Genomic DNA, 17219 nt, shown 5'->3' on the forward strand with positions numbered 1-17219 from the left:
AAGACATTGCCATCCTTGTCTACTTGAAGACGACAAATGCTACACCAAAGCATTGAGCATCTCTTTTCCAGGATTGGGGAATCAAGAACTGGAGGGCATAGGTTTAAGGTGAGAGGGGAAAGATTTAATAGGAACATGAGGGGTAACTTTTTCACCCAGAGGGTGGTCTGTATATGAAGTGATCTGCCAGAGGAAGTGGTTGAGACAGGTACATTAACAACACAGGCAAATGGGACTAGCTTAGTTGGGAATCTTGGTTGGCATGGATCAGTTGAGCCCAAGGGCCTGTTTCTGTGCTTATTACTCTATGACTTTAAGGATGCACATCAGCCCCTGTGGTGCCCCTCAGTCCTGGAAGGCCTCCAGAGAACCAGTAAAGACTGCATGCTCGTTGAGTCCTAGGGAGTATTGAGGAACAGAGGGACCTTGACGTGCAAGTCCAAAGAAGGTGGTAGCGCAGTTAGATAATGTGGTTAAGGTGGCAGATAGTAGACTGGCCTTCATTAGTCAGGGCATTGAATATAAGAGCAGGGAAGTTATGTTCCAACCTCATAAAACACTGGTCAGACCTCAGCTGGAGTACCATGTGCCGTTTTGGTCATCAGACTAGCAAAGATGTGATAGTACTGGAGAGGGTGCAGAGGAGATTCACCCGCATGATGCACGGGATAGAGCATTTTCTTTACGAGGAGGGACTGGAGAGGTTGGGTCTGTTCTCCCTGAAGCAGGACATGATTCAGGTATATAAGATTATGAGGGGTATAGAAAGGGTAGACCGCAGGATATTTTCCCCTCGTCAAACATCAATAGAACTAGAGGACATAGATTTAGGATAAGGGGTAAGAAATTTAGAGGGGATCCAAGGGGGACCTTTCTCACCCAGAGAGTGGTGAGTACCTGGAATGCACTGCCTGAGAGAGTGGTGGAAGCAGAGTTGCTGTATTTAAGTGGTACCTAGATGAGCACTTCGATCACCTTGGCATAGAAGACTATGGACCAAATGTTGGACAATGAGATTAATATGGATGGGTGCCTACTGATCGGGGTGGACAGTGGCCTGTTTCTAAGACTGTCTACTCTCTGTATTTGTTGCTTTCAGTGCAAATGAAAAGGTGGCCAAGAAGGATAACAACCTGAAATGTTGCACTACTCCACAGATGCAGCCCAATTTGCAAAATACTTCCTGTTTTTTCAACTTTCAGGATTTTTTTCTTGTTTTTCTATATCTGTGGGTCTTAAGAACCAATGCCGGCTGCAAAGATCCAATCTACCTCACAAAGAATTAAGACTTAACAGTTTATTTACTTCAAAGTGGTGGCAATTTTGAAGGAACTGCCATCGGTGTACAATTGCAGCTCTGGCTGGTCAATTTCCTTTCTGATGCAGAAGTTGAAAATAGCATGGGCAGACTTGGAACTCACCTGATCTACACTTGTAGTTTTATCTTGAAGCATCATGAAAGGTACTTAAATGGATTTCAGCACGACCAGATATTCTGAGGAATCATCACTGACCTGAAACATCAATTGTTTCTTTCTCCACAGATGCTGTTTAACTTGCTGAGTATTTCCAGCCTTTTGGAATGAAAATATATGTAACTGACTGGTCAAGGAATTTGCTCCATGCTGGACTCCAAAACACAATTTCTGGATCAAATAGATTAATCCTTTGCGAGTTGAATCTGTTTATTTTTTGTGCTCCTGTGAGGTGATATGTCCAATATAGATGCTGGTAATGTTCTCTCCTTCAAATGTGAAGAGATGGCCATGGGCTTTCCTGTCACCAGTTTACAACGAGATGTGAATGTCATACAGCACAGAACAGGCTCTTCAGCCCAACTGATCCATAAAGGCCAAATGTCCATCCAAGCTCGTCCCATTTGCCCACATTTGCCCCATATCCCTCTAAACCTTTCCTATCCATGTATCTGTCCAGATGACTTTTAAATGTTGCTATTGTACCTGCCTCAACCACGTCCTCTGACAGCTCATTCCACATACGTACCACCCTGTGTTTAAAAAACCTTTTCCCTCTCACCTTAAACCTATGCCCTCTAGTTCTTGATTCTGCAAACCTGGGAAAAAGATAGTGTACAGTCACCCCATTCATGCCCCTCATGATTTTATACACCTCTATAAGATCACCCCTCAGTCTCCTACTCTCCAAGGAAAAAAGTCCTAACCTGTCCATCCTCTCCCAATAACTCAGTCCCTTGAGTCCTGGCAACACCTTTGTAAATCTTTTCTGCACTCTTTCCAGTTTACACCTTTCCTATAGCAGGGTGACCAAAATTATGGCATTTAGTCATCCAATCTTATTGAAGTCTTCAACAATTCAATGGCATTACCCTGACCAAATACCCCACCATCAAAATCCTGGGATCATCATTGACCAGAAACTCAACTGGACCAAAACCATAAATACAGTACCTACGAGGAGGGTTAAGGTTATAGTGAGAAACCTTTCCCCATAATGAGAATATCCAAAACTAGAGGACAAAAGTTTAAGGTGAGGAGTGAAAGGGGATGACATTTTTTCTCACACAGAGGGTGTTGCAATCTATATCATAATGCGTGAGAAAGCAGCAGAGGCAGATACTCTCACATTTAAAAAGTAGCTTTATGAGAACTTGAATCACCAAGTTACAGAAGGCCATGGACCAAGTATTAATAAATAGGACTAATACAGGTGGATACTTAATGGTCAGCATGGACAAAGTGGGCTGAAAGGCCTGTTTGTGTTGCGTGACTCTAAGAGCAAGTCAGAGGCTGAATATCCTCGGTGAGTAGCTTACCTCGTGACGTCTCAAGGCCTTTCTACCACCAAGTCAGGAATGTGATTGAGTACTATTTCTCTGTGGATGAGTACAGCTCCAACGATTCTCAGGAATTATGAAATCCAGGCTGACCACTTCTATGTATAATGCCAATGACAAAGTAAAAGTATCATGAGCCACTGAGCAAAAGTAAAATTTGCCTGAACCATAAAAGGAAACATCAGGACAGATAAGCTAAAGCTTGACAAAAGAATAGGGTTTTTAAGGACCACACAAGGCAAGGTCTTGACTGGGCAACTGAAGAGGGAGCGTGAATAGTGTGAAGGTAATGAATACAGCACATAACCAGCCATACTGCTGGTTCCAGATATTGTTCATTTAGAATGATAAATGTTCTTGAACATTTCATTGGTTCTTCCAATGTAGAAATCGCATCTTAACCATTAATAAAAGTGAATCAATGATAGTGCAAAGTACAAAAATTTAAATAGGCAGACTCCAACTTATTGTAAAGGCACCCCAATCCTACTAGACCTTGGAGTCAATTTCCTCAAATAGCTGCTGGTGGTTATGTAGGTCCACAGCCACATATTTCAGAAGTTTGTGGAAATTAAACAAGAACCGCAGATGTTCAATTTAACTTTTAGTTTATTGAAATGCTTTGTTCTAAACATTACAAGTATTGAGAATGGTTAATTATTTCAAAACATTTTAAGTTGGAAGCTGTGTCATTCTGGCACAACACATACCATTTTACACTAATACTGTGTTCTAGTTCAGAGCGGTCAACGGGAATCACCTGAATTACAGTTCTGTTGAAGTGGGCTTTTTGCAATTACTTGGCCCTAATTATATTGCAGGACGACATTAAAAAGGCATAATTCCTTCCACTGAAACTTTGTTAAAGAATATAATTTTGGATTATGTCAATCAATCAGTTACTGTTAGCTGTGTTGCTCAGTTGGGGTGGTGGTGGTAGTGATAAATGAGGGAAGCTCTATCATCACAAGCAGTTGGAATAAGCAGGTCTAATTACCTGCTTGTATGTGAGGTTATTAGATTGAGTAATCCAAACTTCAAGAAATTAGATGACAAGTCAAAAGTCTCACTATGGTTCAAGCATGGATTAAACTGCAACATTTACTTCCACTGTTTATGATATACAACTATTTTGCTGTAGTTGAAATATGGTTAATAACTCATCCTTTTGTGATACAAATGTTTACTATCTATCTACGCTGTTCAAGGTTTTTACATTTTCTTACAATTGCAATATCCAGCAAAATTACTACAAAAAGCAGAATTTTAAACAATAAGAGCACAACTTCCGTTTGACAGAAAAAAAGCTTAGAAATCATATGTTTCCCCTGAAGTACAGAATGAATCCAACCAGCAAATTAACCTCAACCAACAATTAGGAATGGTTTCAGATTACCTAATATTCTTCTTCTTCACCTTGATCCTCAACACTATCTGCACCAACTTCCTCATAATCCTTCTCCAAGGCTGCCATGTCTTCCCGGGCCTCGGAGAACTCCCCCTCCTCCATCCCCTCCCCAACATACCAATGCACAAAGGCGCGCTTGGCGTACATCAGGTCAAATTTGTGGTCAAGACGTGCCCAAGCTTCAGCGATGGCAGTGGTGTTGCTCAGCATACACACCGCACGCTGCACCTTGGCCAGGTCCCCACCAGGCACCACAGTGGGAGGCTGGTAGTTGATGCCAACCTTGAAGCCAGTCGGGCACCAGTCGACAAACTGGATGCTGCGTTTGGTCTTAATGGTGGCGATGGCAGCATTGACATCTTTTGGTACCACATCACCCCGGTAAAGCAGGCAGCAAGCCATGTACTTGCCATGGCGAGGGTCACACTTCACCATCTGATTTGCTGGCTCAAAGCAGGAATTTGTAATTTCAGACACAGATAGTTGCTCATGGTAAGCCTTCTCAGATGAGGTTACAGGAGCATAGGTAGCCAGGGGGAAGTGGATACGTGGGTATGGTACCAAATTGGTCTGGAACTCTGTCAGATCAACATTCAAGGCACCATCAAAGCGCAAGGACACTGTAATAGAGGACACAATCTGACCTATTAGTCGATTCAAATTGGTGTACGTTGGGCGCTCAATGTCCAGGTTTCTGCGACAGATATCATAGATGGCTTCATTGTCTACCATGAAGGCGCAGTCTGAATGCTCAAGGGTTGTGTGGGTGGTCAGGATGGAGTTGTAGGGTTCGACCACTGCAGTCGAGATCTGAGGAGCTGGGTAGATGGCAAACTCTAACTTGGATTTTTTGCCATAATCCACAGAGAGACGTTCCATCAGAAGGGAAGTGAAACCAGACCCAGTGCCACCGCCAAAGCTGTGGAAGATGAGGAAACCCTGGAGTCCTGTGCACTGGTCAGCCTGTGATGGGAGAATAGAAAGGGAACATGTTACAATACAGCTCAAAATTATCGTTAGAAGGTAGAAAATCTCAATTTTCTCCAATGTAAACAGTTTCTTCTACGATTCACTTTACTGATTCACCAAGTCCTGAAACCATTGATCTGCTCTGAATCCATTTGTGCCCTTTTTGAGTATTTTTTTAAAAAAACCCTAATGTTTCAAATAATTCAGCCAAAATTCAAGTTTGATTAAATGAATTATTGCTTGGTGAATGATCAATAAGCCAAAAGCTAATTCCTTGTCAATGCCATTTTGGTATTATAACTGTAATTCCTTGGATTTCTGTGCTTCTTCTCAACTTGCATTTTATAATTCATGAGTTTAATTGTCCCAGATTGTTTTGAATGGGATTTAAGTCACCCATCATGCCAGCTGTCAAATATAAAACTACAAAATAACTTTAGGTATATGATCTACCAACAGAATAATCAGCAGCTAAAGCAGAAGGAGCACTGGAATTTCACTCCTTATGGGCACTTGAATGCTTTACTAATTCACTGAACCTTTATCTTTTCTGCTCGCTCTTGATCCTGGACCCTTCTATTTTTGTGCATTTTCAGGTGCCAATTCAATGATCTACACCTTCAAACCACCCAAGACAGGGGTACCTTAAGAGCTGTGGACAGATGTTTACCAGCAGCTAGTTTGGAAACTATAAGAAGGCATTTCACTTGAGACTCTTAACATGCATCAAGGAGATGTGATCTTTTAGTTATCCACTCCCTGTCCAGGCCTGGTCAGGATTGAAACACAGGTTTTCGGAGGTGAAGGGAAAATCGCTGAAGCCGCCGCCATAGCCGATTGCACCATCAGGTCCTCTGATAAAATATATGAAAATAGATCATATATGAGTAATGTGGTAATGATCATATTCCATTAAACCAATGAACAAATTACTGTTAGCACCCCTCATTTAATGGATTATAATGCAAAAATCTTACCAGCTTTCGCAGTTTGTCAAGGACCAAGTCAATCAGCTCCTTGCCAATGGTGTAATGGCCACGGGCATAATTGTTGGCAGCATCCTCCTTCCCGGTGATGAGCTGCTCAGGGTGGAATAACTGCCGGTAGGTACCACCACGTACTTCATCTAGAATGCAGAACAACAGCAAATCTTTTCCCATTCTTCCATTCACACACAGAATTGCAACAAGGTGGTGAAATACTGTTTGACTTTCTAGCAAGAGGCTCCATAAACAGGAGGATTATAACCATTTCTCTCTTGCAGGACTTACCAATCACTGTTGGTTCTAGGTCAACAAAGACAGCTCGTGGGACATGCTTCCCCGCTCCAGTCTCACTGAAGAAGGTGTTGAAGGAGTCATCTCCACCTCCAATGGTCTTGTCACTGGGCATCTGTCCATCAGGCTGGATACCATGTTCCAGACAGTACAGCTCCCAGCAGGCATTGCCCATCTGGACACCAGCCTGGCCAACATGGATGGAGATACACTCACGCTGTGAAATAAAAAATAAATGCTTAGCACAAAGCACAACTTGGAAAAGAATAACACAAGATGTTACGAGTGCAGCATGATATGCTATTGGTTCCTTATCAAACACATGAAGCAGTTGGGTTTTTGTATACAAACACCACTGGGTTCTATGATGCAATTTTACTCCTGCAAACTGATTTTCTTTATTAGTAGCAGTTGTGGGAGATGCTCAATTGGATGGTATACACCAAGTCGGCTTTTGCTTCATACTTGTTGATTTGTGCATTACGTTCATGCTCAGCGACAAATCTGTACGTATGGCCCAGCAACACCATTTTCAATACGTTTTTACCACGCTGTTTGTCCACATTTTATGATGAGAAAGGTAGGGATAGATTGAATTGATTTTCTTAATTACAGATGTTTTAATCAATGTGAATGAGAAAATAATGCTAGTTTCCACTTACAGAAGAATCTGTAAATAGGCAAAGGAAATTTAAGGTGATCAGAAGTAGAAGAGGACTGATCAAGAATTCAGACTGTTTTAAAGGGATGTGGAAGCAGATGCAAGTGAATTTCTCTAGTAATTTTCCTTTTATTCAATTCACTTTTGAACTGTGCTTCAAAAGGCCCAAGCAGAGAATTCCACATTTTAGTCCCAGTGTGTAAAAAAAAAGAATTTTTGAAAAATAATCCTTTAGGTCTTTTTTTTGATTATCCCAATTTCATCCTCTTATTGCTTCACTATTTGCTGCCATTAAAACCAACTATACCAAGTTTCCCATTAAACCTCTGGTGAAAGGCAACATTTCTCTGCTTGCAGATGTTACCTGACCATCTCCCTATTTTCAACATGTGCATTTTACCTTTCAATCCCCAGCACAATTTTCCCCTTAACCTATTCAATTCCCCGCTGTCAATATCCTGGGAGTTACCATTGATCAGAATTTGAATTGGAGTAGCCATATACACAATATTCAAGTCAGAATTCTGCTAGGAATCCTGCAGCAAGCAACTCACCTCTGAACTCCCCCAAAGCCTGTCCACCATCTACAAGGCTCAGGTTAGGAGTGTGATGGAACACTGTGCACTTGCCTGAACTTCAGCAACACTTAAGAAGCTCGACACCATACAGGACACAGCAGTCCGCTTGATAGGCATCTCATCCACAACCACTCACTCACTCCACCACTTACGCAGAGAAGCAGCAGTTTGAATCATCAACAGGATACACTGCAGCAAGTCACCAAAACTCCTTAGACACCACCTTCCAAATTCACCACCTCAACAAGCTAGAAGGATTAAGGGCAGCAAAAGCACAGGACCAACACCACCTCAAAGTTACCCTCCAAGCCACACACCATCCCAGCTTGGAAATATATCCCCTGTTCTTTCACTGTCATTGGGTCAAAATTCTGGAATACCCTCCCTAACTGCATTGTAGGCACACCCACACCTCAATGACTGCAGCGATTCAAGGCATCAGCTCACCGGCACTTTCCCAAGGGCCACTTGGGATGGGTAATTAAATACTGGCTCAGCCTGCGAAGCCCATGTTCCTTGAATGAAATATATAAATTAAAAAATATATACATGCAGGGAATAAAACTCGATGCTCTCCTGACACTGCACCCATCCCCCCCAACTTAAGCCTGTGGCAATTCTATCACAATGCACACACATCCTTCGTATAATACGATTACCCAAATCTCTGTAATACCCAAAAATGTATCCCAGCTGAATCATCACCTCTGTGCCCATTCATTTGTATTGGCTCCCTATTTCCTCAAAATCTCATATTTAAAAACCCTTCCTATTTCTACAATCCCCTCCATAGGTCTCCCTCCAGTTCTTAGATTCTTATCTCTTGTACACCCTATCTTCCCTCACTCCAATTAGCACTGCGCAGGTACCTCCTCAAATACAAGATAATTAGAAGTAGACCACAGATCACTTGAATCTGGTCCGCCAATCAGTTAAGATCATGACTGATTCTGAACCTCAACTCCACTTTGCACAAGTCTAGTTTATTGTCATATGCACAAGTAAATGCATGCATAGGTACAATGAAAAAACTTACTTGCAGCAGCTTCACAGGCACATAGCATTAGTGACACAACATTCACAAGAAAAACAAATTAAAAAGTCTCCATACTGAATGCCAGATCAGGTGCAAGTGATGCAAGGTCTACTATTTATCTTGTGTTTTATGTTGTACCAAAAAAAACCTCAGTCTCTACCTTCAATGTATATTTTATGACTGAACAACCCAGGCCTTTGCAGGTGGAGAATATTAAAGATCACAACCTTTTGGGTAACAAAATTTATTGTTACTCAACCTTAAATGGTTGACTATTCTAGACCCCACCAGCAGAAAAAGAATCTCACCCATTACCTCCTCAGTCCTTCTCAGAATTCTCAAGTTTCACTGAGGTCACCTCTCATTTTTCTGAACTCCAATAAAACATGCCCATCCAATGCAACCTCTTCCCAAAGGCCAATTCTCTCATGCTAAGGATCCATCTAGTGAATCTAAACTGCACCATTCTCCAAATATGGGAACCAAAGTTACGCATGGTGATTCAGTTTGTTTTAACTTCTACAATTGGAGTCATACTTCAACCTTCTTTCCATAGAACCATAAAATAATGCAGAACAATACAGGCCCTTCGGCCCACCATGTTGTGCCGACCTTTAAACCACGCCTAAGGCTATCTACCCCCTTCCTCCCACATATCCCCCTATTTTAAATTCCTCCATACGCTTATCTAACAATCTCTTGAACTTGACCAACGTATCAGCCTCCACTACCACCCCAGGCAGCGCATTCCATACACCAACCATTCTCTGGGTGAAATACCTCCCTCTGATATCTCTCTTGAACTTCCCACCCATTACCTTAAAGCCATGCCTCTTGTATTGAGCATTGGTGCCCTGGGAAAGAGGTGCTGGCTGTCCACTGTTACGGACTCAGTGAAAGTCCCTTTAAGAAGTGTGTGTATGTGTGTGTGGGGCGTGCTTACGTCAATAGAAGATAAAGGACGTAATGATGTTGTAGAAGAAGAAGAAGGAGAGAGGGAGAGAGAAGGGAGAGAGACACCAGCCTGCTAGTTTTCTCTATTGATGGATGAGAAACAATAACTGTGTCTGCCACAGAAATCCATGTATGGAAGCTGGAAGTAATCCGGTGGAGTTCACTTTGTTGCTGACCTGTAGAGGGAAACAGGTATTTGTGTGTGGACGACCACGATTCGGATGCTTTTCGGGGTGAGAAAGTCACTACCGAGTAAACCCTGTAGTGTTGTTTGGGTTCCATCGTGGAACATTTGGATTTCGTATTTACTCTCTCTATGTTCTCTACATCTACGTCTTATCTTCTGACAACGGTGGTTGTTGAAGAAACCCTTGCTCATGTTTCACCTTATGGCTTGCGGAACTGAACTTTAAGAACCATTCCGGAACTGGGAGTTTTGGACTTTGCCACACACACACACAAAGAGTTTAGTTTTGGGGTTAACGTTCGAGGTTTAACATTTTTGAATTCTAACATACTAACATTTTTACTTTTATTTTACGTATTATCATAAGTAGTAATTAATAAAATAGTTTTTAACACTGAATCATGCTCAGTGTGTTTCTTTTGTTGCTGGTTCGTGACACCACTCTATTCCTCTTACTATTTTGTATACCTCTGTCATGTCTCCCCTGATCCTCCTCCTCCTCTCATACGAGTAGAGCCCCAACTCCCTTAGTCTCTCCTCATAATGCATACTCTCTAAACCAGGCAGCATCCTGGTAAATCTCCTCTGCACCTTCTCCAACGCACCCTCTGCACCATTCCACATCCTTCCTATAATGAGGCAACCAGACCTGGACACAGTACTAAGTGTGGCCTAACCAGAGTTTTGTAGAGCTGCATCATTACCTTGCGGCTCTTAAATTCGATCCCCCAACTTATGAAAGCTAACATTCCATAAGCTTTCTTAACTACCCTATCCACCTGTGAGGCAACTTTCAGTGATCTGTGGATATGAACCCCCATATCCCTCTGCTCCTCCACACTCCCCAGAATCCAGAATCAGAAAGTTAGCATACCATCTGCCCTAATTCTTTGCCATACCTGCACGTTCATGTATCATGTAACAGTTCGCCCAGTCCCTTTCCTCACTGGCTTCTCACCATGTAAATTTTTTTCCATTTCCCCCCCAACACAATGAATAACCCTACTTCCCCATATTTTATTTCATCTTAGTCAACCAATAAACCCATTTCGCTCAGCACCCTTTCCATTGTCCTCAACTATTTCTTTCTTAACTTTGTAACATCAACAAACTTGAATACATACATTCTGTCTTCTTCACCATTCCCAAGTCATTATTAAAGGTTGCAAACTTGAGGGCACCTCAGAACTGCTCTTTTTGGCCTCAAATACTGGCCATCTAACTACAAAAAAGGTACATTTATTCCTATTAATAATCTAATCAATCCTTTATCCATGCTAATTTATTCCCCCAATCCTACATGACCATTTCTTTTACAACTTTTCATGTAACATTTTATTAAATAATGAGAACCCACATTCACTGTGTACTAGTTCTTTCTTGCATACATCAATAAACCCTTCTAAATGTAGAAATCTTTTTAAATTATTGAAATCTTTTATATTTATGATTCTAGTAAACACACAGGGATGACCTATTAAGGACAATATAAAGAACATAAAGGTGGAGTACAATTTAAAGGCTATAAATAAATTCATCATTAATCCTATGCAAGTTTCTTTGAAATGCAATTACAGTACGAATACTGAATTTAACAGACATTACTTGAGGCATAGGGTTTCACAAAACATAGTCTATTGCGTTTGCCTACGTTAGATCAGAACAGAACTGCATGCATTAAACAGCTGAACCTGTTCAAGAGCAAACAAAAATCCCCTAATAAGGCTCACTGTTCTATGCAACGGACATAGTTAGGAACAATGAAAAATGTTTGAAATGGTTTAAAAGTTGGAATTTGCTGATACAACAACTGCTCATGCATGGATTTCACCGACTATGGGAATAAGCAGAGTTGCCAAATTCCACAAGGATTAATCATTCAGAAACCTGATTATATCCCTTCCCACAACTACATCAACCCAATGTTTTAAGAAAAATGAAAATCACTGAAAAGTATCTCTCTAACATTTGGTCATTAAAAACTAAACCACTGGACTAAATACTCAAGCAAGGAAGTCTTTCTGCTTAAATAAAGATGGGGGCTTCACCTAAATACACAGCATCCTGAATACATTAACAATATACTAAGTAAAACAGAAAATGCTGATAATATTCAGGTCAGGCAGCATCTGTGGATAAAGAAATAGATAATATTTCAGTTCAGAGACCCTTCATCAGAATTAAGAGATTTAAAAAAAAAGTGCTTTAAGTTGCAGTGAATGTGGTGGGAGGGATAGATAGTACAAAGGGAATATCTGTGATAGATGAGACTAGGGCTGTCAGAGGGATGAGTCATCTGATGAAATTGGCTAATGGGGACAGTTAGAGGATTACTATGGTTATTTGTCTGCAATATGCATTGCTAACAACAGGGCTGTGGAACATGTCCAGGTCAGGCTGTACTGAAAGAAAGAAACTAAGCCAATATTATAGATGGATGACTTACAGTAGAACGAGCCAGTTCTAATATGTACAAAAAAAAGTGAGCAAGTTATATAAAGCTGGAGAACTCAATACAGAGTCCTAAAGGCTGCAACGCATGGAAAATGAGGTGTTTCTTCTCTGGATTGTGTTGGGCCTCATTTTAACAGTGTAGGAAGCTGCTAGCAGAGGATCAAAGTAGGAGTAGGATACAGAATTAAAGTGGCAAGCAAACAGAAAGGGTTGCTTCATTCTTACACTTTGTCCTAGAAGATAGAACCGTCAGTATTCTATTTAAATCTTTAAAAAGATACTTGTTGGTTTGTTATGGAGTTTCAGAATTCACACCAAAGGATGTGTGTTCAAGAGTATCCAGTGCAAAAACATTAGGTCACTAGAGCAACAAACAATTTTCTGGGAGAACTCATGGGTCAAGCAGCATCTGTGGAAGGAAAGGAACTGATGATGACTTGGGTCAAAACCCAACATCAGGACTCAGACCCAAATGGTAGGACACTACTGATTCTGCTCAATCCAGAGAGTTCTTCCAGCATCTGCAGTCTCTCGTGTTAATATTAGGATGTTGCCTGCTCTGGTGCAAGGGAATAAAAAATTGTTTGAGAAATAATAATTGGTTTCCTTGAGAATAGAAGAAATGATGGATAGGGTGATTGAAATGGAGAGGGGGGGTGAAATAAACAGAAGAACTTTGAAGAAAATCAAGAGACACAGAAGTTGTGATGAAGTTTAGGAATAGCAACCAGGAGAGATGTTTCCTCCCTGTGCTCCCCCCACCCACACACAAGGGCTCAGAGGCCATGTCACAGATACAGAGAAAGTGCAATGCAATAAGGTGCAAGGTCACAACAAGGTAGGTGGTGAGGTCATAGTCCATCTCATTGTATCAGTGGGATAGAAGCTGTCCTTAAGTCTGGTGGTACGTGCCCTCAGGCTCCTTCTACCCGATGGAAGAGAAGAGAAAATATCCCAAGTGGGTGGGGACTTTGATTATGCTGGCTGCTTCACCAAGACAACGAGAGGTAAAGACAGAGTCCAAGTAGGAGAGGCTGGTGTCTGTGATGTGCTGGGCTGTGTCCACAACTCTCTGCAGTTTCTTGTGGTCCTGGGCAGAGCAGTTGCCGTACTAAGCCGTGATACATCCAGATAGGATGCTTTCTATACCATTTACTTGAGAATTCCAACAATGAAAGTTTTGTAAATGATAAAGAGAATGCACATTGAGGCAGGCACAGTAGTGTAGCGGTTAGCCTAACACTATTACAGCGCCAGTGACCCGGGTTCAATTCCTGTCACTGTCTGTAAGGAGTTTGTACGTTCTCCCCGTGTCTGTGTGGGTTTCCTCCGGGTGCTCCAGTTTCCTCCCACATTCCAAAGACGTACGGGTTAGGAAGTTGTGGGCATGCTATGTTGGTGCCAGAAGCGTGGCAACACTCGTGGGCTGCCCCCAGAACACTCTACCCAAAAGATGCATTTCATTGCGTGTTTCAATGTGCATGTGACTAATAAAGATCTTACGCCCTCAGACGCACCAGCCGAAAACACGCATGCGCAAGCAAAACTGCCGGCTCTCCCCGCATGCGCACAACGCCTCAAACGGCAGCGGGCGGTGCCGTCAGTCTCCCGCAGTCGGCGCCGCGCATGCGCCTCCGCACCTTGGCGGTGCCGCCATCTTCAGCGACCACGGTCCGCCGGGGGAGGGGGGGGTTGGGAGGAAGAGAAATTCCTGCCGCAACAATCGCGTCCAACACAGATTAAAATGTGTGCTGGCCGCCGAGCGAGAGCCGGATCAGCCCTACTTCCCGCCCGTCCCGCAGCCACCAAAAAAAAATTCAACGCCGGCGGCCGCAGCGCCGAGCGCGGGAAGCCGAAACCTGTGAGGAGAATTATCGAAAGGGCGTTCAAAATAATACCGCGGGCGCTCGCCGACCCCACACTGAACATCATTGCCGCCACTCCCGGGGGAAGAAATGCAGTTATTGTAACGGAAGAAGTTACACCAACCATTCTCGTCCTCCGCCTGCCTGCGTCAGCCACGAGTTGTCGGGAGTCCGCTTCCGCAATGCGCATGCGCAACCGCGCCTCTGCGCTGGGGGGAGGAGGACAACCGGCGCGCATGCGCGGCCCGAGCCCGCGCTGCGACGACTGGAGCCAATCGCGGAGCGGCTCTGGTGATGGCCAAGGCCATTCGGTCCGTCGCGTCCGTACTGGTTGAAGTCCAGTTGAGTTTATTCTTCTGCGCACCAGTTCGGTGAGGTGCAAGTGCAATGAAAAACTTGCAGCATCACAGGTACAGACAACAGACAGAATATAAGGTGGTGGTGGAGGCAGTACATTGGTCAAATTCAAGAGATTACTAGATAAGCATATGGAGGAATTTAAAATAGAGGGATATGTGGGAGGAAGGGGTTAACATCTTTCATTAATTAAGGAGACCAACATTGTTTTACAGTACTCCAGATGTTGTTTCATCAATGCCCTATGTAATTAAAGCACAACCTTGTTACTTTTGTATTTGATTTTCCTGGCAATAAACAATAATATTCTGTTAGCTTTCCTAGAGCTGAGGTTTGCGCTGCTGTTTCTTAGCTCTAGCTACTGCTTTCATCCTGACCTCTGGTGATGTTGTATGGAGTTTGCCACCTTCCCCTGGGATGTCGTGGGTTTCTCTCGGGTCTTTGGGATATTTGTTTTCCTCCCATATCCCAAATTCATGTTGGTTGGCAAATTAATTGGCTATTATAAATTGCCCTAATGTGGGTGGATGCAGGAGAATCAGGCTGAGTTGATGGGTGTGTGAGGGAGAATATATTACAGGAAAATAAGTAGTAAAACCAGAAAATGCTGAAAACACTCAGGTCAGGAGCATCTGTGGAAAAAGAAACAGCTAGCGTTTCAGATCCAAGACCCTTTATCAGAACTGCTGAGTGTTTGCAACATTATCTGATTTTATTTTAGGTTTTCAGCATCTGCAGTTGCTTTTCGATTTTCAGGGGTCTGAGACCCCTGAATGCTGTGAGAGCTGCCATTGACTCGTTGGGCTGAATGACCCACGTCATATCACAAAGAAAGCTGTAAAAGGGGAGAATAATAACCTCCATAGTCCAGTACCAGATTGTTCGGAAATCCCAATAGTTCATCACCTGGCTCACTCTATTCTGTATTTTATTTTACCACCTCAATGTACGGAATGATCTGTCTAGATGGCATGCAAACAAAGTTTTTCACTATCTTAGTACATGTGAAAATAATAAACCAATTACAATTACAATTCCATTCTTCCTTTAAATACACCAGAGTCCTATTCCCCCTGCTCATTTGAGCTGACTGGGTTCAGTTTCCTGCACACCATTTAAACTCACTTGGATCCCTCTATCCTTGACCACTGAATGAATCTAAACTGTTATCTGCCCTAAGGAGGATCAAAGTGTCAAGATAATTCTCCCCTCTGTGTTTCATCACAATAAATGAAGCTGAGCAATCAAAGCCAAAGTTCCTGAAAGTACAGATGTTCAGAGCAAATGTGGTACCATGGGATCTGCCTGGGCTCCACTAACTCCCAAAGCTGCAGTTATGATGCATCCATACCCTGATATCGCAGTTTAGTTCCAGACACTACCAAAAGTAGAGATTTCTGTTCTGGCATCCTCAATTATGTAGAAATATATTGGCCTTGGGAAGTATAGTGCAAATTTGCCAGAATGAATAAAGGGTAAAATGAGGACAGGTTGCAGAGACTAGGTTTATAATCTCTTGAGCACCATACATTTAGTATTTATGGTAGTAAAGGGGTTAAAATATAGACTAGCATTTAGACATTCCAGTTTGAATCCACTATGGCATTTGGGAAAAGTAAATTCAAGAGTTTAAATAAATCTGGAATAAAAAAACTGGTAGCAGTAGCGGTGCCCATGAAACTATTTCGCTGTTGTAAAAACCTATTTGTTTCACTAATATCCTTCATGGAAGGGTGTCTGCTGTCCTTATATGTGGCACCAGACTTACAACATTATTTCTTAACTGCTATCAGAAGCAAGCTAGCCGATCAGTTAGTTCAGGGGCAAATCGCAACATCTGTTTCTCGCAAACAGATAAATGAGTACTGTGTCTAAGATTAAGGATGATGGAATTGCAGTTTTAAGGTAACTGCAGAACTCTGATGCTCGGTGTGTAGAACAAAAAGTCATCAACTTAAAATTAGAGCTGGGTCATTCAAGGGTAATGCCAAGAAAACGTCTTCATACAAAGTACATCTTAAGTAAAGAGTCCTCTCCCCAAAATACTGTTGAAGTTAGGTTTAGTAGAAAATTTTGTAAGTGAAGTTTGTGGTGTAAGGGGATTAAGGGTATTGGAAGCATTGAAGATAAATGGAGTCGAAAGTCAATTGAACCACAGTCCAGCTGAGTAACAGTGGCTTTTCCCACTCCCACCTCATCAGAAAATTGGTAAATTGTTTTATTATTGTCACATGTACCACAGTGAAATACTTGTCTCTCGTTCTGTCAATACAGATCAATTCATTACAACAGTGCATTGAGGTAGTACAAGGTAAAAACAATGACAGAGTACGGAATAAAGTGTTACAGTACAGAGAAAGTGCAGTGCAGGTAGACAATAAGGTGCAAGGTCACAACGAGGTAGATTGTGAGGTCAAGAGTCCATCTTATCGTACTAGGGGATCATTCAATAATCCTATAACAGCAGGATAGACACTGTCCTTGAGACTGGTGGTACGTGCTTTCATGCTTTTGTATCTTCTGCCCAATGGGAGGGGGGAGAAGGGAGAATGTCCAGAGTGGGTGGGATCTTTGATTATGTTGGCTGCTTTACCGAGGCAGTGAGAAGTGTAAACAGAGTCCATGGAGGGGAGGCTGGTTTCCATGCTAAGCTGTGTC

General features: G+C 42.4%; 1 protein-coding gene across 2 annotated transcripts in view; it reads right to left on the reverse strand.

Annotated features, from left to right (window-relative positions):
* Positions 1-3406: 3406 nt before the first annotated feature.
* Positions 3407-17219, reverse strand: part of LOC127569602 (tubulin alpha-1D chain-like) — a 30037-nt gene continuing 16224 nt past the window's right edge. The window contains exons 1-4 of one of the 2 annotated variants that reach the window (XM_052014392.1): positions 14329-14400; positions 6464-6686; positions 6170-6318; positions 3407-5186 (exon numbers count right to left, since the gene is read on the reverse strand). In XM_052014392.1, coding sequence (XP_051870352.1) covers positions 4212-5186; positions 6170-6318; positions 6464-6686; positions 14329-14394 — 1413 coding nt within the window. In that variant the 5' untranslated portion in view covers positions 14395-14400 and the 3' untranslated portion in view covers positions 3407-4211. Of the gene's footprint in view, positions 5187-6169; positions 6319-6463; positions 6687-14328; positions 14401-17219 lie in introns of those variants that run through there. The other variant, XM_052014399.1, reaches the window with a different exon arrangement.

Source organism: Pristis pectinata, chromosome 1, assembly GCF_009764475.1.
Source record: "Pristis pectinata isolate sPriPec2 chromosome 1, sPriPec2.1.pri, whole genome shotgun sequence".
Taxonomy (NCBI): Eukaryota; Metazoa; Chordata; class Chondrichthyes; order Rhinopristiformes; family Pristidae; genus Pristis; species Pristis pectinata.